At 40.2% G+C, this 27,768-nt stretch overlaps 1 protein-coding gene across 3 annotated transcripts in view; it reads left to right on the top strand.

The window, feature by feature from the left end:
* Positions 1-27,768, top strand: part of LOC110445219 (cytospin-A-like) — a 46,174-nt gene that overhangs the window by 8,748 nt on the left and 9,658 nt on the right. Inside the window, exons 1-3 of one of the 3 annotated variants that reach the window (XM_021489721.1) lie at positions 2,779-3,980; positions 18,286-21,146; positions 25,956-26,085. In XM_021489721.1, coding sequence (XP_021345396.1) covers positions 18,313-21,146; positions 25,956-26,085 — 2,964 coding nt within the window. In that variant the 5' untranslated portion in view covers positions 2,779-3,980; positions 18,286-18,312. Of the gene's footprint in view, positions 1-2,778; positions 3,981-13,536; positions 13,630-18,285; positions 21,147-25,955; positions 26,086-27,768 lie in introns of those variants that run through there. The other 2 variants (XM_021489722.1, XM_021489720.1) reach the window with 2 other exon arrangements.

Below are 27,768 nucleotides of genomic sequence, written 5' to 3'. Positions count from 1 at the left end.
CCTTTGAGCTACTGACTCTTGTCTTACCCCTTGACATTTGAGGTAAATTCCCTTTCCAAACACACAGACAAGCCCCCTCCCCCTCCCCCTGCCCCCAATATCATTCCCAGCCCTAATCTAAGATTCAAATCTTATCCTTGCGGCGAAGATATCCCTCTCCTTGGTACACTTCTTATGCTCCTTGGCAGTGATTTATCGTCCTTTTTAGCTCACCTGGTCCGAAAGACCATGGTGAGCTTGTGCCATACCGTAGCGTCCATCGTCCATCCGTCCGTCAACTTTTCCTTTGAAACGCTACTAGTCCTGAACGGCCAAGTAGATTTTGACTAAATTTGGTCTAGAGTATCCTTAGGCCAAGGGGACTCAATTTTGTATAAACGGTGGGTGTGGCCCCCTTCCCTATAGGGGAAACAGAGGTAAAACCTTGAAAATCCTTCTTCTACCATAGGGATTAAAGGATTTTATCCTAATTTAGTCTGGAGCATCCTTGGGCCAAGGGGACTCAATTTTGTATAAATGGTGGGTGTGGCCCCCCTGGGGGCTGGAGGGCGGGGCCCAATAGGGGAAATATAGCAAATTCTTTAAAATCCTTCTTCTGTAGGAATGCAAGGATTTGTTCCATATTTGGTCTGAAGCATCCTTGGGTGAAGGGGAACCAATTTTGTATAAACCATGGGTCTGGCCCACCAGGGGCCTGAGAGGTGGGGCCCAATAGGGGAAACATAGCAAATTATTCTTTAAAATCCTTCTTCTTCTGTCAGAATGCAAGGATTTGTTCCATATTTGGTGTGGAGCATCCTGGGGTAAAGGGGAACCAATTTTGTATAAACGGTGGGTCTGTCCCCCCTGGGGGCTGAGGGGCGGGGCCCAATAGGGGAAATATAGCAAATTTCTTTAATATCCTTCTCCTTCTGTAGGAATGAAAGGATCTGTTCCATATTTGGTCTGAACCATCCTTGGGTGAAGGGGAACCAATTTTGTATAAACCATGGGTCTGGCCCCTCAGGGGCCTGAGGGGCCGGCCCAATAGGGGAAACATAGCAAATTATTCTTTAAAATCCTTCTTCTTCTGTAGGAATGAAAGGATTTGGTCCATATTTGGTGTGGAGCATCCTTGGGTAAAGGGGACTCAATTTTGTATAAACGGTGGTGTGGCCCCCCTGGGACCTGAGGGACGGGGCCTAATAGGGGAAATAGAAGAAAACCTTTATAATCCTTCTTCTACCATATGGATTGAGGGATTTTATCCTAATTTAGTCTGGAGCATCCTTGGACAAAAGGGACTCAATTTCATATAAACACCGAGTTTGGCCCACCTGGGGATAGAAGGGAGGGGCCCAAAAGGGGAAACATAGCAAATTCTTCAAATACCTTCTTCTTCTGTACGAAAGACAGGATTTTGTCCAAATTTGGTATGAAGCATCAATGGGTGAAGGGGAACCAATTTTGTATAAACGGTGTGTCTAATCCCCTGGAGGCAGAGAGGCGGGGCCCAATAGGGGAAATAGAGGTAAAACCTTTAAAATCCTTCTTTTACCATAAGGATTTAGGGATTTTATCCTAATTTAGTCTGGAGCATCCTTGGGCCAAGGGGACTTAATTTTGTATATGCAGTGGGTGTGGTCTCCCAGGGGGCAGAAGGGCGGGGGCCAATAGGAAAAATAGAGGTAAAACTTTTTAAATCCTTCTTCGATTATCGAGATTAAGGGATTTTTTCCATATTTAGTCTGGAGCATCCTTGGACCAAGGGGTCTTAATTTTGTATAATTGGTGGGTATGACCCCCCTAGGGGCATAGGGGTGGGGCTCTGTTTGAAGTTTGTTCTAGCTATATCTAGCTATATCTCAAGTACTCAAATATCACATACAATAAGCATGATTTTGGAAAAGTACCAGACATATATCGACACAATTCACATTAAAACCATTACTGCTGGGAATGAGACACATAGCTTTCTGTGATAAGGCCGAGTCCCCCGCCCCCTGTCCCCATCCCTTTGGACACAGGCTGAGTCCCCCGCCCCCTGTCCCAATCCCTTTGGACACAGGCTGAGTCCCCCGCCCCTTGTCCCCATCCCTTTGGACACAGGCTGAGTCCCCGCCCCCTGTCCCCATCTTTTTGGACACATGCTTGTACCCTGTCCCCATCCCTTTGGACACAGGCTGGTACCCCGCCCCCTGTCCCCATCCCTTTGGACACAGGCTTGTACTATGTCCCCATCCCTTTGGACACAGGCTGGTACCCCGCCCCCTGTCCCCATCCGTTTGGACATAGGCTGGTACCCCGCCCCCTGTCCCCATCCCTTTAGACACCGGCTGGTACCCCGCCCCCTGTCCCCATCCCTTTGGACACCGGCTGGTACCCCGCCCCCTGTCCCCATCCCTTTGGACACAGGCTGGTACCCCGCCCCCTGTCCCCATCCGTTTGGACATAGGCTGGTACCCCGCCCCCTGTCCCCATCCCTTTAGACACAGGCTGGTACCCCATCCCCTGTCCCCATCCCTTTGGACACAGGCTGGTACCCCTGGAAGTCTGGTAACTGAGAACACAGTGAACCAGATAGCATATATTTTTTATCTCCATTCAGATATTGATCTTATCTGTTTAACTTCACTTACAGAACATTCAACTAGCTACAACATTTGTTTTAATTTCATAACCGGTTTATATAGTCTGTAGGTACTAGGTATTTGGGTCAGCTGGCTTACACGCAAGACCAGGAAGACATCCCATTGTCAATATCTACTCTGATGGAAAATCATATTTCTGCCATTGTTATTGTCTGTGCATTACTGTTTGAATGGAATGCTACACGTCTGCCTATACAAATATCCACACTAAGTGGGTAAGGATCAATGTCTGTGTTACCTGGCTGTTATTGTGGTGGGACACTGTCTATCTGGATGTTTATGACTTATTACAACATCTCACTACCAGTTTCAAGACCAACCAATACCAAAGACATCTTGAGCTATGATGAAGAATAGTCCCTATGTGTTATAGACGGGGCAATACCAGAGACATCTTGAGCTATGATGAAGAATAGTCCCTATGTGTTATAGACGGGTCAATACCAGAGGCATTTTGAGCTATGATGAAGAATAGTCCCTATGTGTTATAGACAGGGTAATACCAGAGACATCGTTGAGCAATGGTTACCTTAGCTTGCTGTTAATTCAATTCGACATGTGTAAGCTGGGACATACTGGGGATGTGTATTTCATCATAAATTCTGTTCCTGTTGTGGCTAGGATTTACCTGGGACGTTTATATCTCTGCCTGTTATGCCTGGACATTACATCTGATGGATACTTTGATCTCTACTTGTGATACCTGGAGAATACCTAAGGGATACTAATTCTTAGAAGTCCCTCCCTAGCCAGAATAGATTGAACTTGTTATAGTCCAGAAATACTGGGACATTTTATATAGATCTACCTGTTCTATTACTTTTAAATATCTACCTGTGTTAAGACAGAAACATACCAGGAACTGTCTAATATCTACCTGTGATATCATTATGTAGCTGGGAAGTACTGGGAACTTTCTAATACATATACCTGTGAAGCTGGGAAATACTGGCATTATTTCAATCCAACTGTTGATGGTGAATGAATTACATACTTGTGACAACTGTTTCAGTCAGAATCGGTTTTAGCTGGAGAAGACCAGACATTTTCCCTTGCCGATTTAGATTGCCGATTTAGATTGCCGTGTATACCTGTCCATGTTGGCTTACTTAGCACCACAACAACTGTGTAGTACCACCTGTATCTAGATAAGGTGCTGTGATATTGTGTAAACTTTCCTACTACAGATCACTGTCAGCCAATCTTCCTGGTATAGGTGATCATTGTAGTGTTATAAACACTGTGGTTCAACAGGGTAAACGATACCTTTGTCTTCACTGGAATTATGTCCTTTGGCAGTTTAATATATATCAGTTACAATTTTACAGAAACTGGAAATGGAAGTTAGCGGTAAGTTATCATAGACGATCAATACTAAGTGTACATTTGAATTTACTGAAGGAAGTTTGCTTTCCTGATCAGCAGACCTTCCATGCCAACCTCAAAAATCTTCTTTACCCAGACATCTTTACCCAGATATTTTTACCCAGAAATCTTTACCCAGATATTTTTACCTAGATATTTTTACCCACACAACTTTACCCAGATATTTTTACCCAGAAGTTTTTACCCAGACATCTTTAGCAAGACACATTTACCTAGACATCTTTAGCAAGACACATTTACCTAGACATCTTTAATTAGCAAGACCCATTTACCAAGAACCATTTACCCAGACATATTCAACCTGACATTTTTACCCAGACATCTTAACCGAGACATATTTACCCAGACATTTTACCCAGACATCTTTAGCAAGACACATTTACCTAGACATCTTTAGCAAGACACATTTACCTAGACATCTTTAGCAAGACACATTTACCAAGAACCATTTACCCAAACATATTCAACCTGACATTTTTGCCCAGACATCTTTACCAAGACGTATTTACCCATGGAGTGGTGCACCGTCCAGATTTTATACCAGCATGATATGAGAACTCGACAAAGTTCAGACAGTCGTTAAATATTTACTAATTTAGTCACAATTTCACATCCGATGCATATATTGGAACACATAACACATGCTATAGGGTTATAGTTACGTATTCAAAATTGATATTATACAACTGTAGCTTATGTGTTTCCTGATTGTAAAGTTCTGTGATGCCAGCACAAGATAAAAAGGGCAGAGAACACTTTCAAAAAGTGAAATTGCAATTTACCAAATGCTTGTTTTCATATTGTGACTGTGTGTACATGTTGGCATTGACACGGTATGGATATTTCTATGTGTGTACATAGAAAACCCAATACTTCCTAAAGTCATATACAACAATCTAATAGCAATGGAAGTATTGAAAGCCAGTATATTATTTAGTTGTTCAAGAAGAAGAAAAGAAAAGAGCACCATTTACATTCATTTGTGTGAATTCATGATAGCATGCTGGGTGGGTTTCTTTTCATGGAGATGTTTCAGAGTAAAATTTCTCTGCATGGGAAAGTAGTTTCTGGCTTCCTGTGATTTCTATGCAGTCTTTTTTTTCAGGGAAAACAGTCACACCTATTTTTAGCTCACCTGGCCCAAAGGGCCATATGAGCTTATGCAGTAGTCCGGCGTCAGGCCGTTAACTTTTTCTTTTGAACGACTTCTTCTGAAGAACTGTAGGACCTAGGGTCATGATATTTGGCCAGTAGGTACCTGGGATGGAGTGCGATATAGTTTCCTCATTAAACTGACCTTGACCTACTTTCAAGGGCACAGCAGTCAAATATGTGAAACATTTCAAACAACAATATCCTAAGACAGGGAGCGGCAGATAAAATGTTTGACTGTTTCCGATACGAAACAATACAACCATGAATTAACAAATATTGTTGTTTCAAAATATTAAAAAGTTATGGAAAATGTATGCATGGAATGGCAAAAAAACTGGTTTTCTCCCCTGCCCATATTTACCCTAATGAGATTGATGGACAGGCTACAAAAAGTATATAAATCCACCTCATCGGTTTGAAAATGAGGTCAAATTCTACAAATATTTACAGTAGATGTGTGTGAGGCCTTGCTTACAATTTTGTTTGTGTAATTGCCCTTGACACATTGTACACCAGTTGTATGGTATATAATAATATACAACATTTGATACAGCGCCCTATCTAGCTAACATAAGCCACTCTAAAGCGCTTTACAGTATATAGATATACAATTTTATACAGTCAATACAATTAGCATATATATATTAATCAATCAATATTGAGGAATTCGCAGGAGCTGCCTTATCAGGCACTAACTACTAGTCCTATGCCACCTAGCTAATATCTCCATATGTGTGTATGTCTGTGTGTGTGCTGGAGATGTATTGTGTTCTGTTTGTATTGGGACCGTGCTTCCAACGGTATCATTTATAGTGCCACCTCACTTGAATGCTACAGCACAGATACCGCAACACCCACCCCAGACCATTTTATACTCCACCTGGGTTGTTGGAGTTGTGTGGGCAGGAGAAAAACACTTTCTCTAATATTCCATGCGTACGGCGACTTCGGGGATCGAACCCCGACCGCCTGCTTGGAAGGCCGGAGTGTTAACCACTCGACAAATCTGCCCATATGTAGATGTAGTGGGTGGTTTTCCTGGGCTCTGTATCAGTGGATCATATGGTTTGATGGTGTTTCACAGTCACTATTGAGAATTGATAGAGCTGAACATTTTGTATTATAGGATTCTTTATGGTACATGAATCTTGGTGTCCTTATGGAAAAAAACACAAGAAAAATCTGCAAATTTTCTCTTTTTCAATAGCAACTGGAAGCTTCAGCAGTAGAAAAGACTTCTGTGTGACTATTGTAAAATTAAGTGTTAAAAAAATTGCCATATACAGTTGAAATAGACCCTGGACACTGTTGATAGAGTATGAAAAAATCCCAGGTGGAATAGTTTAACGTGGTTTGCCAACCATGTCATTCAGACACCGTCCATTGACTTTGTTGCAGTGTAGAATACTGTGTCCTAACCCCCTTCCAAAAAAACCCAGCAACATTTGCTATGTTCCCACTTCTGGCCCAGGAAAGTAAGTGGTAGGTAGGTTATTAACTTTGTATATAATACCTTTACACAAGTTATATAACAGACACAGTTTTTGCTTGACTAGACACACCACTTTAACCTTCCCTGTATATTACAGGCATTTATATTTAGGGGTATCACACTTGAAAAAACTAATTTCGAGTTGATATAGCATGACTTATTTTGTGTAAGGTTTCATGCTATCTTAATAACTATGTCTTTCACCTCCATTTTAAAAAGAGTTTCATACTAAGTTGTATGAATTGTTCTTGGTAAATAGAACTTGGTTAATTAATTAAGGACAGACACATTTAAAAGGTACACAGGAGTTAACGACACATTTAAAAGGTAAACAGGAGTTAACGACACATTTAAAGGTGCACAGGAGTTAACGACACATTTAAAGGTACACAGGAGTTAACGACACATTTAAAGGTGCACAGGAGTTAACGACACATTTAAAAGGTACACAGGAGTTAACTACACATTTAAAAGGTACACAGGAGATAACGACACATCTGAAAGGTAAACAGGAGTTAACAACACATTTAAAGGTGCACAGGAGTTAACGACACATTTAAAAGGTGTACAGGAGATAACGACACATTTAAAAGGTACACAGGAGTTAACGACACATCTGAAAGGTACACAGGAGATAACGACACATCTGAACGGTACACAGGAGATAACGACACATCTGAACGGTACACAGGAGATAACGACACATCTGAAAGGTACACAGGAGATAACGACACATCTGAAAGGTACACAGGAGATAACGACACATCTGAAAGGTAAACAGGAGTTAACGACACATTTAAAAGGTACACAGGAGATAACGACACATTTAAAAGGTACACAGGAGTTAACGACACATCTAAAAGGTACACAGGAGTTAACGACACATCTAAAAGGTACACAGGAGTTAACGACACATCTAAAAGGTACACAGGAGTTAACGACACATCTAAAAGGTACACAGGAGTTAACGACACATCTGAAAGGAACACAGGAGATAACGACACATCTGAAAGGTAAACAGGAGTTAACTACACATTTAAAAGGTACACAGGAGATAACGCCACATCTGAAAGGTACACAGGAGATAACGACCCATCTGAAAGGTAAACAGGAGTTAACGACACATTTAAAAGGTACCCAGGAGTTAACGACACATCTGAAAGGTACACAGGAGATAACGACACATCTGAACGGTACACAGGAGATAACGACACATCTGAAAGGTAAAAAGGAGTTAACGACACATTTAAAAGGTACACAGGAGTTAGCGACACATTTAAAAGGTAAACAGTAATTTATGATTCCAAAGTTGGAAGTGGTGGTACCTGGGGGAGGATTGGCTTTGATAAATAACCTATTACTTGTAGGTGGGGTTGTGTATTGGAAGTCAGAAGTCAGTTGCTTATAGCCAGGAATTAGGTAATTGTATGGTGATTGGAGGAGGATCTGTAATACAAGAACTTAAGTAGTACTATAGTGGGAACTCGGGTGATGTTATATATTATACAATTATACAATAAATGCTCATCTCAGACTCATAGAGTCTTATACCAGTTTAAATGCAATTAAGTATATGGTTGCCAGAGAAAAAAACACTTTTTATTTTTGAAGAAATCATGATGTTTGTGTAGTTTTTCATCACAATATGACTTAAATTGTGATTCAGGTATATTTTTGTATGCATGAACTTAATGCTCAATTTGATCATAATTTGTTACTTGCCTCAATAGTCTATGTAGTTCTTTGTAGTTTACTGATAAAGTGATGATATTTAAGTTTTGGCTACAGTGTGTGATCAAAAGATAGTGAATTTGGACAGGGATCATAATGGCTGCACCACTGAGTCTTATCATTGGTAGATTTACTTTGAACCACCCAAGAAAATGGCGGAATCTGGCTACAGATCAACTTCTATAAAATTTATAAAAAAAAATCTTGTTTCATATTTCTATTAATTCACGTGGGGTTTTATTTGTGGAATGAATCAGGCTTTTAATCTTGTATATGATTTCTTGGTGCAGCAAGTTAATCACAAGTGTTATTGAATAACAGTGGACACTTGTGGAAGGTGAGGTCGATGATACAGGTACCGTAGTTGATTTTAATCTACTACTAACACTTAATATACTCCTGTTGATTATAACATACATTACTCTTAATGTCATGATAATTTATCAACGGATAGTGTGATACAAAGTGAAATGTGATATTAACAGAAAAACTGTTTTATGTGAAAAGAAGACATATCTTCAACAACTGATTGGTCTACTGGGTTACAACTAACCAGCGTGTGGTCTACTGGGTTACAACTAACCAGCGTGTGGTCTATTGGGTTACAACTAACCAGCGTGTGGTCTATTGGGTTACAACTAACCAGTGTGTGGTCTATTGGGTTACAACTATAACCAGCGTGTGGTCTACTGGGTTACAACTATAATCAGCGTGTGGTCTACTGAGTTACAACTAACCAGCGTGTGGTCTACTGGGTTACAACTAACCAGCACATGGTCTTACTGGGTTACAACTAACCAGCGTGTGGTCTACTGGGTTACAACTAACCAGCGTGTGGATCGTTAGCTGGTCCTTCACAAGTTAAGTTACTGTTATTGTAAGCTGAAACTGATTTAGATGTGATAAAATTAGAAACTTAGAAATGGACAATGAATCATGATATTAAGAAAAAAGTAGTATTAACTGTGTATTGTGACATTATATACATTACCCTTTTGGAAGGGAAACATGATACCTTGATGCCCCGATATCATTCAGTAGTCGATAAATAGCTGTTATACTTTCTTCAATGGTTAAATCTGACATTCATCAATTAAAGAATTCCATTAAATGCTCAACATGCTGCCATAATCATTTAACATCGTCCAGCTGAAGTTGTCATTATAGAGGGGTTCGGCAACATATTGCCGGAGGCATATCAATGAACTGTTTAGAAAAAAGGTAAAAGACACAACAAGGCAGGTAATGTAAATAAGGTCACTATTATCTGTGTGGGACTCAAGCTCAGGCCCCACGCAATGGAAACCTGTCTATAAAGAAATACCTGTGCATTGCTTTGACTGTATTAATGTTGAGGATTTAGTTTTGATCAGAAAAAAACTCTTACTGCCTTTAAATCTAATAAGTTAACAGAATTATAAATATTTGGTTAATATGCATATAGGTTAATTTGAATTATTACTTGGACTGGTTTTCAGTGTAGTTATTTGATATTTAACAGCTGTGTATAGTGTAGAATAGTCATCAGGTGTATGTGTTACATGTTGGTCAATAGTAACTAATTAATGTATTACATTAAAGCCATGTTACAATGACACCAGTTCGTCAGCATTGCTCAGCAAAATGTTGGCATTGTGAAGGGTTTTGGAAACATTGGGGGAGGTATATTAAACAAGAAGAAAGGGAAAGGTGATCGTATTTATGTGGGTGATACAAGAGGCACCTAATTAAAAGATGGACACTGTTTCAAGATAATATTGTTTTCAGTGCATGCACATGTGGTGAGAATACTGATCAGGACTACGTGTACATGTGGTGAGAATACTGATCAGGACTACATGTACATGTGGTGAGAATACTGATATGTCTACATGTGGTGAGAATACTAATCAGGACTATGTGTACATGTGGTGAGAATACTGATCAGGACTACGTGTACATGTGGTGAGAATACTGATCAGGACTACATGTACATGTGGTGAGAATACTGATATGTCTACATGTGGTGAGAATACTAATCAGGACTACGTGTACATGTGGTGAGAATACTGATCAGGACTACGTGTACATGTGGTGAGAATACTGATCAGGACTACGTGTACATGTGGTGAGAATACTGATCAGGACTACGTGTACATGTGGTGAGAATACTGATCAGGACTACGTGTACATGTGGTGAGAATACTGATCAGGACTACGTGTACATGTGGTGAGAATACTGATCAGGACTACGTGTACATGTGGTGAGAATACTGATCAGGACTACGTGTACATGTGGTGAGAATACTGATCAGGACTACGTGTACATGTGGTGAGAATACTGATCAGGACTACGTGTACATGTGGTGAGAATACTGATCAGGACTACGTGTACATGTGGTGAGAATACTGATCAGGACTACGTGTACATGTGGTGAGAATACTGATCAGGACTACGTGTACATGTGGTGAGAATACTGATCAGGACTACGTGTACATGTGGTGAGAATACTGATCAGGACTACGTGTACATGTGGTGAGAATACTGATCAGGACTACGTGTACATGTGGTGAGAATACTGATCAGGACTACGTGTACATGTGGTGAGAATACTGATCAGGACTACGTGTACATGTGGTGAGAATACTGATCAGGACTACGTGTACATGTGGTGAGAATACTGATCAGGACTACGTGTACATGTGGTGAGAATACTGATCAGGACTACGTGTACATGTGGTGAGAATACTGATCAGGACTACGTGTACATGTGGTGAGAATACTGATCAGGACTACGTGTACATGTGGTGAGAATACTGATCAGGACTACGTGTACATGTGGTGAGAATACTGATCAGGACTACGTGTACATGTGGTGAGAATACTGATCAGGACTACGTGTACATGTGGTGAGAATACTGATCAGGACTACGTGTACATGTGGTGAGAATACTGATCAGGACTACGTGTACATGTGGTGAGAATACTGATCAGGACTACGTGTACATGTGGTGAGAATACTGATCAGGACTACGTGTACATGTGGTGAGAATACTGATCAGGACTACGTGTACATGTGGTGAGAATACTGATCAGGACTACGTGTACATGTGGTGAGAATACTGATCAGGACTACGTGTACATGTGGTGAGAATACTGATCAGGACTACGTGTACATGTGGTGAGAATACTGATCAGGACTACGTGTACATGTGGTGAGAATACTGATCAGGACTACGTGTACATGTGGTGAGAATACTGATCAGGACTACGTGTACATGTGGTGAGAATACTGATCAGGACTACGTGTACATGTGGTGAGAATACTGATCAGGACTACGTGTACATGTGGTGAGAATACTGATCAGGACTACGTGTACATGTGGTGAGAATACTGATCAGGACTACGTGTACATGTGGTGAGAATACTGATCAGGACTACGTGTACATGTGGTGAGAATACTGATCAGGACTACGTGTACATGTGGTGAGAATACTGATCAGGACTACGTGTACATGTGGTGAGAATACTGATCAGGACTACGTGTACATGTGGTGAGAATACTGATCAGGACTACGTGTACATGTTAGGCATTTTAATGTATGTTGAAGGTCGTAGACAGATACGTTGGCTTGATCAACACATAATGTTGACCCATAGGTGTCTGTCTGTCAGTCTCTTAACACCAATATTTACCGGTGTTCTACCTGTGTTTTATGTTAATACCTGTATTTACCTGGTTACCTGGCAGTCTATGTAAAACTTGTCTGATGCCTGTTTGCCTGTGTTTTTTACCCGTCATGATTAAGGAGACATTAGTCTTATCTATATTTCTGGCTCCAGTATACACAATTAATGTGTACAAAAAGACATCCACCTGAATTACAACAGTGTGCTTGGTTAGTAAAACATATACAGAATCAAAACTACTTGTAGTATGTTGAACTTGTTAAACAATAACAAATCAAATCTACACTAGATCGGCTGAGGTTCAGATTATCATTTTAATGGTCCCAGTGGGGGTATCCCACTACTGACCATTTGCCCTTCAGCCAGAGGGAGCTGATCACACAGCATGACCCCCTATACAGCTCAGCTAGTACTGATTAGCCTACACTTGTGCAGCTAAAACTAATTATTACTTCTGAGATAAATTGAGATAATATGTCACACTATTTCTCTGTCAGTCATAGTACCTTTACCTAACATGCTCAAATGATGACTTAAGGATACACGGTACCTTCACCATAACATACACAAATAATTACTTACGGATATATAGTACCTTCACCATAACATGCACAAATAATTACTTACGGATATATAGTACCTTCACCATAACATGTACACACACTAAATCAAGGATGTTATACCAAACAAAATACAAGGACTGAGGCGATATTTAAGGCACTAGAAATGTAGAGTAATAATTTTAGCATAGTCTTATTTCAGTGCTTTTCTGGTTATCTGTGAAGCATTTATTAATTAGTTACAGGGTAATTATAGCACATGTTTTCCAAAGTACATTGACTCAAGGGAAGAGTAGTGTGCTAAGCGTACCTTAAAACACTGAAATATTAGTGGACTAACATGGTTACCTTTACAGTAAAAGTACACAGTTTAATGCACTCAGAGTTTAGTGCATATTGATCATAACAAGTGCATTGATTAATTTCCGATGTGAAAAGTGCTGAAGTAAGATAACAGCTGAAATATTTATATTTACATTGATTAATTTGATGTAGTTTGAGGGCTACATTGTGTTGTCCACTTCGACCTAATCCCTTCCAATCTGTTTTGATTTGTATGTTATATATAGTTACATATAAGTTCTGTCAGGATCACAGTTATGTAACAGGGTAATTTGTGTAAAGGACTGGGAATTTGAATACCTCATTTGTAATTAATCTTGGTGTTCAAGGACAATCCTGGTAAGTATATGATAGCACTGTCTATTATCCTTACCTGGTAATAGTTACTGGTATGATTGCCTTAGAGCAAGGATTTATTAGTTAAGTGAGGGTATTCATACGCCTTTTGTTCAAGTTGTGAGCCCTGGAGGGGCTAGGTAATAATAGGACAGATGACCACTTCCTGGGAGGACTGGTCGACAGCTGGTCAGTGTGTAGGAAATATGGAATGTAGTAAGATAGATTGGTTGAAGCAGTTTAGGAAATGCTGTGGATGTTTTTGCATGGTGGATATGTCATACAATGGCAGTGTTCAACGCTGTAAAATGTCGGGTCCCAAGCAGGTAATCTAACTGATATACATTGTATGTCATAGTAACACAGAATATTTGCTGTGTATATATTTAATTTTATGATTTTCTTGATTGCACTGATTATAAATATATATTTGATAAGTACAACAGAAAGATGAACAAATCAACTTACTCAAGCTCAAATTAACTACCTAACAAAATGTTAAAGTTAATGTGTAATTGAAAGGGTTTCTTTACATCAACATTTCCTGTTGAAAGTTCATAGAAAACTGCTGTTTTATCTGATTTATCACAAAAGAAGCTTATTTCTTTAGGAAAAAACAAAACAAAAACAAAATATTATACAAGTATGAACAATTTTTGATCAGAAAACTTTCTGGTAGAAAAAAATAATCTAACAACATGATCAGAAAAACTTTGATCTAGAAAAATAAAAAGTCATATATAGAGGTTCCCAATAAGTGCTAGTTAGTTATCATACCTATCTTACCTCCTTACCTAAGTTATTTTCAAATTACATAAAAACAAGAGGTTTACAAAGAGTCTTTTTATAATTCAAAAATTAACTCATTAGAGTGAGATGAACATGATAACCAGTCCCCATGAGTTTAGGGAACTCTTTCTTCCATACCGTTCCTGTGGTATTTAGAAAACCATGTTTTTATTTGAACTGCATATTTCTGTTTCCAATCAGGAAAATAATTTCAATGAATCAGAATGTCTTATTGGAATATGGAGGAGCAGAGCATCATGATTGAACAATTAATCAATCACATCCACTAGTGTTTACCAACTTCTAACAGGTTTATATAATGAGTATATATAGGACACCATAGTAGTTGTGGGAGAAATAAATATGTACAGTATATACATATTCTACATAATAATGATACTGTTTGCTCAAATGAAGGTTCCCTCAGGGATTTTTAAAATGTCACGCCAATACTTCAACGCTGTCACAAAATTCCAGATATTTTTTCGTTACAGCTAGATTCCATAATTAGGGCCCCGTATTTTGTTATATTATTAAGAAGCAAAGTTGGTCGAAATTAAAGAATAAGTCAACTGAACAAAGATCAGGGTCACTGGGTTAATGGTCAAGGTCATTTGGGTCCAAAGGTCAAAGACAAAGTGGATCTCTGACTTTGACCCTGGCTCTTGATGGAGGAGGTATATAAGGTGAAATAAAACAAATTGAAGCTAACAAATGAGTATTGCACCAGTAATTACATTTCTGTTAGCCCAGCAAATATGGAGGTGGAAGGAAACACATCACATCATAGTACATGTAAAATGTATACTTTGCTTCCTTGTGATTCTTTTTGAAGTCCAAATGTCAAACGTCAAGCTCAGTTATATGGGCAGATTGCTTCTTGATGATTATGGGGGATATAATTGCCACAAGACGGGGCCCTTACTGACCTGTCAGTGTTCTAGTTTCTTTAAGTAAGACAACTTCAGCCATGAACGCTGTCTCTGTTCAGACAGATGATGCTTTCTGTCTCTGTTCAGACAGATGATGCTTTCTGTCTCTGTTAGACAGCTGACACTTTCTGTCTCTGTTCAGGCAGATGACGCTGTCTGTCTCTGTTCAGACAGATGATGCTGTCTGTCTCTGTTAGACAGCTGACGCTTTCTGTCTCTGTTCAGACAGATGACGCTGTTTGTCTCTGTTCAGACATATGATGCTGTCATTACTCTGTTCAGACAGCTGACGCTTTCTGTCTCTGTTCAGACAGATGACGCTTTCTGTCTCTGTTCAGACAGATGACGCTGTCTGTCTCTGTTCAGACAGATGACGCTGTCTGTCTCTGTAAGACAGCTGATGCTTTCTGTCTCTGTTCAGACAGATGATGCTGTCTTTCTCTGTTTAGACAGATGATGCTGTCTGTCTCTGTTAGACAGCTGACGCTTTCTGTCTCTGTTCAGACAGATGATGCTCTCTGTCTCTGTTCAGACAGCTGACGCTTTCTGTCTCTGTTCAGACAGATGACGCTTTCTGTCTCTGTTCAGACAGATGACGCTGTCTGTCTCTGTTCAGACAGATGACGCTGTCTGTCTCTGTTCAGACAGATGATGCTGTCTGTCTCTGTTCAGACAGATGATGCTGTCTGTCTCTGTTAGACAGCTGACGCTGTCTGTCTCTGTTCAGACAGATGATGCTGTCTGTCTCTGTTCAGACAGATGATGCTGTCTGTCTCAGTTAGACAGCTGACGCTGTCTGTCTCTGTTCAGACAGATGATGCTGTCTGTCTCTGTTCAGACAGATGATGCTTTCTGTCTCTGTTAGACAGCTGACACTTTCTGTCTCTGTTCAGACAGATGACGCTGTCTGTCTCTGTTCAGACAGATGATGCTGTCTGTCTCTGTTAGACAGCTGACGCTTTCTGTCTCTGTTCAGACAGATGACGCTGTTTGTCTCTGTTCAGACATATGATGCTGTCATTACTCTGTTCAGACAGCTGACGCTTTCTGTCTCTGTTCAGACAGATGACGCTGTCTGTCTCTGTTCAGACAGATGAAGCTGTCTGTCTCTGTTCAGACAGATGAAGCTGTCTGTCTCTGTCAGACAGCTGATGCTGTCTGTCTCTGTTCAGACAGATGATGCTGTCTGTCTCTGTTAGACAGCTGACGCTGTCTGTCTCTGTTCAGACAGCTGATGCTTTCTGTCTCTGTTCAGACAGATGATGCTGTCTGTCTCTGTTAGACAGCTGATGCTTTCTGTCTCTGTTCAGACAGATGATGCTGTCTGTCTCTGTTAGACAGCTGATGCTGTCTGTCTCTGTTCAGAGAGATGATGCTGTCTGTCTCTGTTCAGACAGCTGACGCTGTCTTTCTCTGTTCAGACAGATGATGCTGTCTGTCTCTGTTAAACAGCTGACGCTTTCTGTCTCTGTTCAGACAGATGACGCTGTTTGTCTCTGTTCAGACAGATGATGCTTTCTGTCTCTGTTCAGACAGATGACGCTTTCTGTCTCTGTTCAGACAGATGATGCTGTTTGTCTCTGTTCAGACAGATGATGCTGTTTGTCTCTGTTCAGACAGATGATGCTGTCTTTCTCTGTTTAGACAGATGATGCTGTCTGTCTCTGTTAAACAGCTGACGCTTTCTGTCTCTGTTCAGACAGATGATGCTGACTGTCTCTGTTCAGACAGATGATGCTGTCTGTCTCTGTTAGACAGATGACGCTGTCTGTCTCTGTTCAGACAGATGATGCTGTCTATCTCTGTTCAGACAGATGATGCTGTCTGTCTCTGATCAGACAGATGATGCTGTATCTGTTCAGCCATCAACGCTATTTCTTTTCAGACAGTTGAAAACTGCTGAACAGTATCTGCTAATACTAGCAAATAGTGACCTGCAGTCTTTCAGAATGATATACTACAAAATTCAACTTGGGCATGGGACAAACAGATCTTAATGTTTTTGCTGCAGAAGGAGTATTGTATATAGTCAAAATACTAAGGTACTGTGGTACCCCGCCTGTCATTTATTTATACCTGGTGCTCTTCTCATGTCAAAATATTATACTTTGGGTCTAGCTTCATAACTGATGCTAGAGGTCCAACCAACATAGAACTTCACTTGTGGATACATCTTACTCTACACAAATATATCAAATGTAGGTCACTGTGACCTTTGTTTACACTTAACTGACTGAGGATGGACTTTAAGTTTGCCCCATTACTTCAGTTGGCTATTTATATCATTTATGAGGGGTATGTTTTACAGACATTTTCTGATTCTATTTCTCACAGTTGGTATGAATAAATAAAATGTTTGATGTTGGATCAATGTACTTATAAACAAATTTATATTAGTAGTGTAGGGACTTTATATTGATATACAATGTTTGATATATCAGACTAGTACACGTTTCTAACACATTGTCATTTTGTTTAAAAATTGCCATAATGTCCAGATTGATGTTATCAATATATAGAGCATCCCTTTGCAAAAGAGATGATATGTTCTGTATGTTAAGTCTGTGGTATTTGTCGGGCAGATGTATTGGCATTATACTTTGACCACTTTTGTTTGTATGTTGATGGGTTCTCTGACCACTTTTGTTTGTATGTTGATGGGTTCCCTGGCCACTTTTGTTTGTATGTTGATGGGTTCTCTGACCACTTGTGTTTGTATGTTGATGGGTTCCCTGACCACTGTTTGTCTGTTGATGGGTTCCCTGACCACTGTTTGTATATTGACGGGTTCCCTGACCACTGTTTGTATGTTGATGGGTTCCCTGACCACTGTTTGTATGTTGATGGGGTCCCTGACCACTGTTTGTATGTTGACAGGTTCCCTGACCACTTTTGTTTGTATGTTGACAGGTTCCCTGACCACTTTTGTTTGCATGTTGACAGGTTCCCTGACCAATTTTGTTTGTATGTTGACAGGTTCCCTGACCACTTTTGTTTGTATGTTGATGGGTTGCGTGACCACTGTTTGTATGTTGACGGGTTCCCTGACCACTGTTTGTATGTTGATGGGTTCCCTGACCACTGTTTGTATGTTGACAGGTTCCCTGACCACTGTTGTTTGTATGTTGACGGGTTCCCAGACCACTGTTTGTATGTTGACAGGTTCTCTGACCACTTTTGTTTGTATGTTGACAGGTTCTCTGACCACTGTTGTTTGTATGTTGACAGGCTCCCTGACCACTGTTGTTTGTATGTTGACAGGTTCCCTGACAAGTGCACAAAGTCACCATGCAGGCCGATGGCAAAGTGAAGAAGACGTCCACGCCGATGAAAGTCACACCTGTTAAGACTAATCGTGGCTTCAAAGAATCCAAATCAGACCATATGAGTCTGTCATCAAAACAGAAGGCTCCTCTGCAGGGCAAGTCTGTGGGCTCTCCATTGGGAAAGCCCTACCTGAGTAAGAGCTATGAAAACCTGTCTTTACACCAGAAGAAAAAGCTTTCTACCTACATTGATCACAGACCAAAATCTAGCCTAGGTCTTCCAAAGGCAGATAACTCCGGCAAACAAAGCAACAAGGAAAACTTTCAGCAGAAAGACAAAGAAGGCTTTCTCAAACCAAAGCCTGTAAAGGCATTAATTGTGGCCCCTATACGCAAGGCTTCCAGCACCCAACATATAGACAAAAGTGGGAATAGTGGGGGCACAGGAGGGGCCACCACCCACAAAACCTACACTAGTAGGATGCAGGCGATGAAACGTGCTCATAGTCAACAGAATGTGAGTAAGGACAAGCAGGCGCGCAAACGGACTTCTGCTCCCGCCGATGTCATGGCTTATAATGCAGAGCTTCTTGCCAATTTTGAGAAGGACAAAAAATTGCTGGAGGCTAGAATCTCGGAGTTAGTTCAAGTGGCAGAAAACAGGAAAGCAGAAATAGAGAAGTTCAAATACGAAACTAAAAACTTAAAAGAACAAATTCCTTCTCATGATTTAAAGGACGAAATTCAGTTTCTGAGATCTGAAAATAAGTTGTACATGGATCAGCTGAAGGACTTGGGGCATCCGGTGGAACAGATCACGGACACAGAGAAGTTGTCACGGTTACAGGCAAATAAGGGATGTAAATCTGTGGAAGGGAGCGTTCCCAAGAGTATAAGTTGTGACAGTCTTTCGACAGATGGTCAGTGTAACACGGGTAAATATGACACAGCTGACCGATCAGTGACCTCGGAGCCAGGTCTGTCACTAAATGACATTTGTAGCCAAGTACCTGAGCACCCATCATTGTGTTCCTTTGAAATAAGTGCAAATTGGGAAAAAGGTAGTAATAAGAGCAGTGATGCTCTCAGTGAAGTTAGTGTGGCGGGGCTGACCGAGCGAATACAGCAAATGGAAGAGAGTCACTACAGCACTAATGAGGAGCTGCAGGCCACCCTGCAAGAGCTTGGCGATCTTCAGCACAGTGTTAATGAACTCACTGATGAAAATGAACGGCTGTTTAACGAGAGGAACATTCTGCTGGAGTCTCTATGTACGCAGACAGAAAAACTTCAACACTGTCGCATACAGATTGAACAGTTGAAGAGTCTGTTGATCAGTGGTACCCTACCGGACACGACCACCAGGGAACTACAACTACTGGAGTTACTGAAGGCTGGCCAGGTTGAGAGAGAGGAGATGATATGCAAACAGAATGAGTACGCAAATGCACTTCACAACTGCGAGCATGACCTACGTGAGTCCCAAGATGCTGTGGATGCGACACGCGACAAATCTTTACTATTGGAGGACACTGCATCCAGTTTAAAAGCAGAGCGTGACACATATGCACGGAATAATTCTGAACTCAAAGAACAAATGGCCAATAACAGAATTGAGATTTCCCATTATAAGACGCTGTTGGAGAATGAGAAGACCCGGGTGCAGGAGCTTGATCAGTATTGTGCTGCCTCTAAGCGTTCAGACCTGGAAGAGTTGCTGCACAATGCCCTCCAGGAGAAGGACAAGCTAGAGGACAAATGTGCAAACACAATGGAAACACTGCTCCACAGTCAAAATGAAGTTGAAAATCTACGTGAGACACTCAGGTCTCGTGAGGAGGAGCTCAAGGTCACCAAGAACAATGGGCGAACACAGGTTCATGACTTTGAATATAAGATAGAACGTCTGGACAAGGAACGGGAGGACAACAAGATGGAAATTGAATCGCTACGGCAACGCATGAGTGAGGAGGAACATGATGCAGACCAGTTGCGTGAAAACAAGAAGTGCCTCACGGTTGAACTTCAAGGTTTACGTAAACAGATTGACACTCTTTTACAAGAGAAGGTGAAGGTGGACACTGAGGTACGTGAGCTCCGGGAAAAAATGGATGAGAAGTCTGAGGAGTGGCATCAGTTTCAGAAGGACCTGCAGGTGGCAGTTCTAGTCGCAAATGACTTCCGTGCTGAGACTCAGGAGGACCGCGACAAAATACAACAGGACAACGCTACACTCTCAGAGCAAGTTGTAAGTCTGCAAAGTGAAAATGACAAGCTACGTGAAGAGAATGATTGTCTGAAATCTCAGAAATCTCTGGATGAAAAGAGTAGTACGCCAAAGTCTATCATGTCAAATGCAGAACTAAAAGGCAAAGTTCTGTGCACTGTGGACCGTGAACTGCTACATCTACGGGACAAACGCCAGGACAAAAACGCCACACAATCTGTAAAAAGTTTGATCCGCTCCATTGAGGAACAGGTGAAGAGTGGCTGTTCATCTCTTCATTCCAGCACTTGTAGTTCACGTAGAAATTCTGATACTGCAGATGGATCTTTGTCAGGAATCCGTGAATTTCAGGATCTTGTCAAGTCTCCTTCCTCCCCAAATGTTGAAGGCTCTCCATTGTTTAATACTAGTTCTCCAGATGTCACACTCCGATCTGCTCTCAAAAAGACAGAGAAACCTTCACCTATACGTCTTTCAGTTGGCATGCTCTCCTTCGATAGTCCCCGTTCGCCGTTAGAGACTGGGCCAAAGTCAGCGCCCCCTACCAGCAAAACTGATACATCTCCAACCATCTCTTCCATACTCTCCAACAGACCGTCAGCCAGCATACGACGCAGCAGTACCGTCGGGTGAGTCATCACCTTTTTAAATCTCTTTTACATCTGTTGTACTGTTTTCAGGTCACCTTCCCAAAGCACTAGTGAGCTTATGCCATGGCACTGTGTCCAGCGGCTGTCATCTTTTCATTTAAATGACTTCTTCTGAAGAATGAAAAGGCCTAGAGTCATGATATTTGGCTGAAAGTGTCCTTGGTAAGAACCAGACAAAGTTTAAAAATTACCTTGACCTTCTTTCTAGGTGACAGGGGTCAAATGTGTCAAAAGCTTCAAATAACTTCTTCTGAAGAACTTAAAAATAGAATCTAAATAGTTGGCTGGTAGCTTCTTTGGATGGAGCCTGAAAGACTATGCAAATGAAAATGAAAATGACCTCTACCTACTTTCAAAGTCACAGGGGTCAAATATGTCTAACACTTCAAACAAATTCTTCTGAAAAACTGAAAAGTATAGAATCTAGATATTTGGCTGGTAGCTTCTTGGGATGGAGCCTGAAAGAGTATGCAAATGAAAATGACCTCTTCTTACTTTCAAAGTCACAGGGTCGAATATGTCAAAAACTTCAAATGACTTCTTCTGAATAACCAAAGGCATAGAATCATATTATTTGGCTGGTAGACTCTTGGGTTTGAGCCCGACAATGTATGAGCATGAAAAAAACTGCCCTACTATCAAGGTCACAGGGTACAAATATGACAAAACACTTCAAACGACTTTTCCTGAAGAACCGAAAGGCATATAATCATAATATTTATAGGGATAAAGGAATAATTGTAATTGATGATCTAATCAGAGACAGAAATACCTATGCTTTTTACGCATTTCAAGAATTCAAACAGATTTATGATATAAATACAAACTTTTTACGATACCAGGGTCTAATTACTGCCATTAGAAAGTATATTATACAACAAGATATATATTTCAAATGTAGAGGTTAACTATCCATTTTTAGCTCACCTGGTCCAAAGGACCATGGTGAGCTTATGCCATACCGCAGCGTCCGTCGTCCGTCAACTTTTCTTTTAAAACGCTACTAGTCATGAACGACTGAGCAGATTTTGACCAAATTTGGTCAGAAGCATCCTTGGGGGAAGGGGAACAAATTGTGTATAAATGGTGGGTCTGGCCCCCCTGGGGGCTGAGGGGCGGGGCCCAATAGGGGAAATATAGCAAATTCTTTAATATCCTTCTTCTTCTGTAGGAATGAAAGGATCTGTTCCATATTTGGTCTGAAGCATCCTTGGGACAAGGGGAACCAATTTTGTATAAACCATGGGTCTGGCCCCTCAGGGGCCTGAGGGGCGGGCCCAATAGGGGAAACATAGCAAATTATTCTTTAAAATCCTTCTTCTTCTGTAGGAATGAAAGGATTTGGTCCATATTTGGTCTGAACCATCCTTGGGTGAAGGGGAACCAATTTTGTATAAACCGTGGGTGTGGCCTCCCGAGGGGCCTGAGGGGCCGGGCCCAATAGGGGAAACATAGCAAATTATTCTTTAAAATCCTTCTTCTTCTGTAGGAATGAAAGGATTTGGTCCATATTTGGTCTGAACCATCCTTGGGTGAAGGGGAACCAATTTTGTATAAACCGTGGGTGTGGCCTCCCGAGGGGCCTGAGGGGCGGGGCCCAATAGGGGAAACATAGCAAATTATTCTTTAAAATCCTTCTTCTGTAGGAATGAAAGAATTTGGTCCATATTTGGTGTGGAGCATCCTTGGGTAAAGGGGAACCAATTTTGTATAAACAGTGGGCCTGGCCCCCCTGGGGGCTGAGGGGCGGGGCCCAATAGGGGAAATATAGCAAGTTCTTTAAAATCCTTCTCCTTCTGTAAGAATGACAGGATTTTGTCAATATTTGGTCTGAAGCATCCTTAGGTAAAGGGGAACCAATTTTGTATAAACCGTGGGTCTGGCCCCCCAGGGGCCTGAGAGGCGGGGCCAAATAGGGGAAACATAGCAGATTATTTTTTAAAATCCTTCTTCTGTAGGAATCGGTCCATATTTGGTGTGGAGCATCCTTGGGTAAAGGGGAACCACTTTTGTATAAACAGTGGGCCTGGCCCCCTGGGGGCTGAGGGGCAGGGCCCAATAGGGGAAATATAGGTAAAACCTTTATAATCCCACATCTACCATAGGGATTAAGGGATATTTTCCTAATTTAGTCTGGAACATCCTTAGGCAAAAGGGACTCAATTTTGTATAAACAGCGAGGGTGGCCCAACCCTGTGGGCAGAAGGGAGGGGCCCAATAGGGGAAACATAGCAAATTCTTCAAAATCCTTCTTCTTCTGTAGAAATGACAGGATTTTGTCCAAATTTCATATGAAGCAGCCTTGGGTGAAGGGGAAACAATTTTGTATAAGCAGTGGGTGTGGTTTCCCAGGGGGCAGAAGGGCGGGGGTCAGTTGGAAAAATTGAGGTAAAACCTTTAAAACCCTACTTCGACCATCGGGATTATGGGATTTTATCCTTATTTAGTCTGGAGCATCAATGGCCCAAGGGGACTCAATTTTGTATAATTGATGGGTATGACATCCCCCCCCCCCCCCCCCCCTAAGTTGCATAGGGGTGGGGCTCTGTTTGAAGTTTGTTCTCACTATATCTCAAGTACTGGATGGATCATTCATACCAATTATTTTAAACATATTCAGGTGAGCGATACAGGCCATCTGGGCCTCTTGTTACCAATTAATATAGAAATGTTTTTGAAGAACAAAAAGGGGATAAGAGATTTGTATAGCTTATTTTGTAAAAATGATACTATTTCAACAGGTAAAAAAAAATGGGATGATATATTTCAATTTGATGATGAAGTTTGGAAAAAATAAATATAAAATGCCATTTAAAATTACGAAAAATACTAAATTACAGTGGTTTCAGTACAGAATTAATCAGCACATTTTGACAGCTAATGCATATTTGTTTAAGGCAGGAATAGTAGATAGCCCTTACTGTGAACTGTGTAAACTAGAAATAGAGACAATAGAGCATGTATTATGGGAATGTGACAAAGTACAAAATCTTTTACAAAATTTTGAGTTCTTATAAGATGCATTGATTATTCCATTTGATTATAATAAACAAACAAGGCAAGATGTCTTAAAGTGCCTTTATCTATACAAGGAATTAAAAGTTCAATTAAAGAACATTACAGTATTCAAAAATATATTGCAAATAGTAAAGACGAAATATATCTCATTAACCTCCAGAATGAGTGGAAAAAATGGAAAAGGCTTATTGTTATTTCCTAGACCTACATTTTGCCGATTGTTTATATGTTTGATCTAATTTAAATTTATTTGGGGAAAAAAGAAACAAAATTTAAATGTTATTGTAATGTGAAAAATACTTTGAAAATAAACAAATATTTTGCTGGTAGACTTTTGTGATGCACCCAAAACACTTTGCAAATAAAAATGACCTCATCCTACTTTCAAGGTCACAGGGGTCAAATCTGGCATAAATTTCAAACAACTTCTGAAGAACTGAAAGGCATAGAGTCATGATATTAAACAAGGAGGTGTGGTAGATAAATAATAATCAATCACTCCTGTATGATGTAGACAAAGAAATCTGAAACCTTGGGAATAAGGTTTTGAAATTTAACAGTTCTGTTTGATCTGAAAAATATTACCCTCGGTTTGGTTTTTCTGTCTTTTTTATCATTCATTGTGATCTACTTATATTTTAAAGTTGAGGAATAATTCTTTGGAAGCTATACAGTTAAGTTATTTTGCACTCCATGATTGTTTGGGCTGATTGGCCGCGTGGTTAATACTACAGGGGTTAATCCTCGAAAATAGTCGTATGTATGGAATATTCAGAGAAAGTGTTTTTCTCATGCCCCCACTTCCAACAACCCAGGTGGAATATAAAATGGTCTGGGGTGGATGTTACGGTATCTGCTGTAGCATTCAAGTGAGGTGGTTCTATAAAAGATGCCCTTGGTAGCACAGTCCCACTACAAACAGAACACAATACATCTCTAGCACACACACAGGCATGTATACACACAGGGAGATATTAGCCAGGTGGTATAGGACTTGTAATTAGTGCCTGATGAGTATTGATTAATGTATTATCTAATGTAAATGTTAATTCTGATTGTATATCTATTCACTGTAAAACACTTTAGAGTGGCTTTTCTCCCACCCTTCACAGGTTTGTCTCCCGTTTTAGCCGGGAAAGATCAGCTTGTCACCCCCTTGGGGGAGATAGCCTTGTGCGGATTAGCACATGTTCAATTGTGACGTCATTAAAATACGTCACCAGTAATTGTGACGGCATCAAAAGTGAATGACGATATTCATACCGCACATGTGTTTTTGTTTACACTACTGTCGGTGGAGTTATGACTGAAATAATAGGATGGGAGAAAAATAATCATCCCCTACATTGAGGGTGTGACAGAGAAATCTCCAACCCGAGGGGTAATTAATTTGGTTGTCTAACCCTCGGCAGAGCCTCAGGTTAGACAATAAAAAAACCATCAACCCTCGGGTTGGAGATTTCTCTAGCTAGATAGGACGCTATATCACATGTATTTCATTTTACAAACTTTGCATAAAGGTTGAATTTGTGGATAACATAATGAAATTGAATTTGTGAAAAATGCTATCTACACGGTATAAATATAAAAGTTATATTGTGTGGAATAGCTATATATAGGTATTCACGGAATATTTCAGTTTGTGAATGCGTCTACTCCCGAATCAAAGTGAAAATTCACTATAAATAAGTAGTGAATTGATTGAAGTCATTATCAATTTGCAGTGATGTTATTAATTATGTGTGACATGCCTTTGTTTCCTGTGTGTAGTCTGGTTGAGAGTGGTGACAGGAAGGAAGGCAGCTCCAAGGACCCACTGAGCATGCTGTCAAAACAGATGGGTGGCTCCAAGAGAAACGCACTTCTCAAGTGGTGTCAGCAGAAAACCATCAATTATCCGGTAAGTCACTGACCAGTGGTCAGTCCAAGTGGACGTACTAAACACCATGTTACCTGTGCTGATATAACTGGGTCCGAGTCTCTTTAAGCAGGATCCCGTACATACAGGTGGTGATGTTAATGGATTCCAATGTATATATATATATATATTCTGAGGTGATCAAGACACCAGCTGTAGTACAGAAACCAAATACGCCTAAAATGGGAACTAGAACCAAGTATGCGCGTAAAGCTAAACACTCCGGAAAGAACAGTTCGGGTGTAAAAGAATCCAGCCCAGTTAAGTTGCAAGGAACTACCTACATTGGGAAATCGGTAAACAAGCATTTTTTAGGACAATCAAAATTAGGAAACAAAGGCGGAGGGACAAAAACAAATGTACACAGTCAGGAAGAGAAAACGACGGCAGTGTAGATAAAGGTGTAAATAACAATACTGATCAAAGTAAGTTACCAAAAGTAATAAATCTTTCTAGTAGAAAATTTACTGATGATGAAGTACACTTGTTATCTAAAGGTCTGAAATTTTGTCCAACACCAAATACTCATGATGGCAAAGAACTTAAGGCAGATCTATTAGCATTCTGTAGACGACTCCGTCTTAGTGAAAGATTCCATAAAGAAAATGATGATGAGGATGATGATGATGATGACAATAATAAGATTAGCAATTTTAACGACGGGTCACTAGTTTGGAACAAATCTCGTTGGAATCCCCCAAAAAGCAAAGATAAAATGTTGGAAGATACTATAGAAAGTTTGAAAAATTGCCCTGTTGATTCTGGTTGTCAAAAGAAAGTTAAAAGTAATTTATCATTTAAACAAAGAACTGCCTTGAATTCTTTACAAAAAGATAAAACCATAGTTATTAAGGAAGCAGACAAGGGAGGAGCTGTTATTGTAATGAACAGTAGTTACTATTGTAAGAAAATGGTGGACATGTTAGAGAAAGAAGAATTTTATACATCTATTGAATCAAGTGCTGATGATGTTACCTATTAGCTTATCAATGATTTAGTCATGAAGTACAAGAAAGGTATTTATGATAAAGAGGTGAAATATTTAACATCTGATGGTTATAAAACAAGCTACTTTTATGGTTTGCCTAAAATACACAAAAGTACTATCATAGCTGAAGCTATTAAACAACAGAAAAGTGAGTATGTGATTATTGAAAATCCAGATGATTTGACATTTCGACCAATAGTAGGCGGACCTAACAGTGTTACCAAACGGCTTAGTCATTTTGTTGACTTAATTTTGAAGCCACTTTGTTCTTCAGTGAGGAGTTTTATAAAAGACGATTTTGATTTTCTTAAACATTTGCCAAAATCTGTTCCTCCCAATTCTAAACTTGTAATTTTTGACGTCGTCAGCTTATATACAAATATTCCACATGATTTAGGAATTGAAGCTATTACGTATTGGCTTAAGAAACATCCAGATAAGATTGATAATCGTTTTGCTCATGAATTTATTATCAAATCCTTAGAAGTTATTTTGAAAAGAAATGTCTTTTATTTTGATGGCAATCACTACCAACAAATAAAGGGAACGGCCATGGGTACAAAAATGGCACCTACCTATGCAACACTTGTGTTAGGTTATTTGGAAGAGAAACTCTACACCAATATAGAATGTAAATATGGTAAAGTGTTTTCAGAATATGTACAAAACAATTTTTT

This window comes from Mizuhopecten yessoensis, unplaced genomic scaffold (assembly GCF_002113885.1).
Source record: "Mizuhopecten yessoensis strain PY_sf001 unplaced genomic scaffold, ASM211388v2 scaffold2119, whole genome shotgun sequence".
Lineage (NCBI taxonomy): Eukaryota > Metazoa > Mollusca > Bivalvia > Pectinida > Pectinidae > Mizuhopecten > Mizuhopecten yessoensis.
The sequence above is the reverse complement of the archived record's forward strand: the minus strand, read 5'-3'. Positions and strand labels throughout refer to the sequence as shown.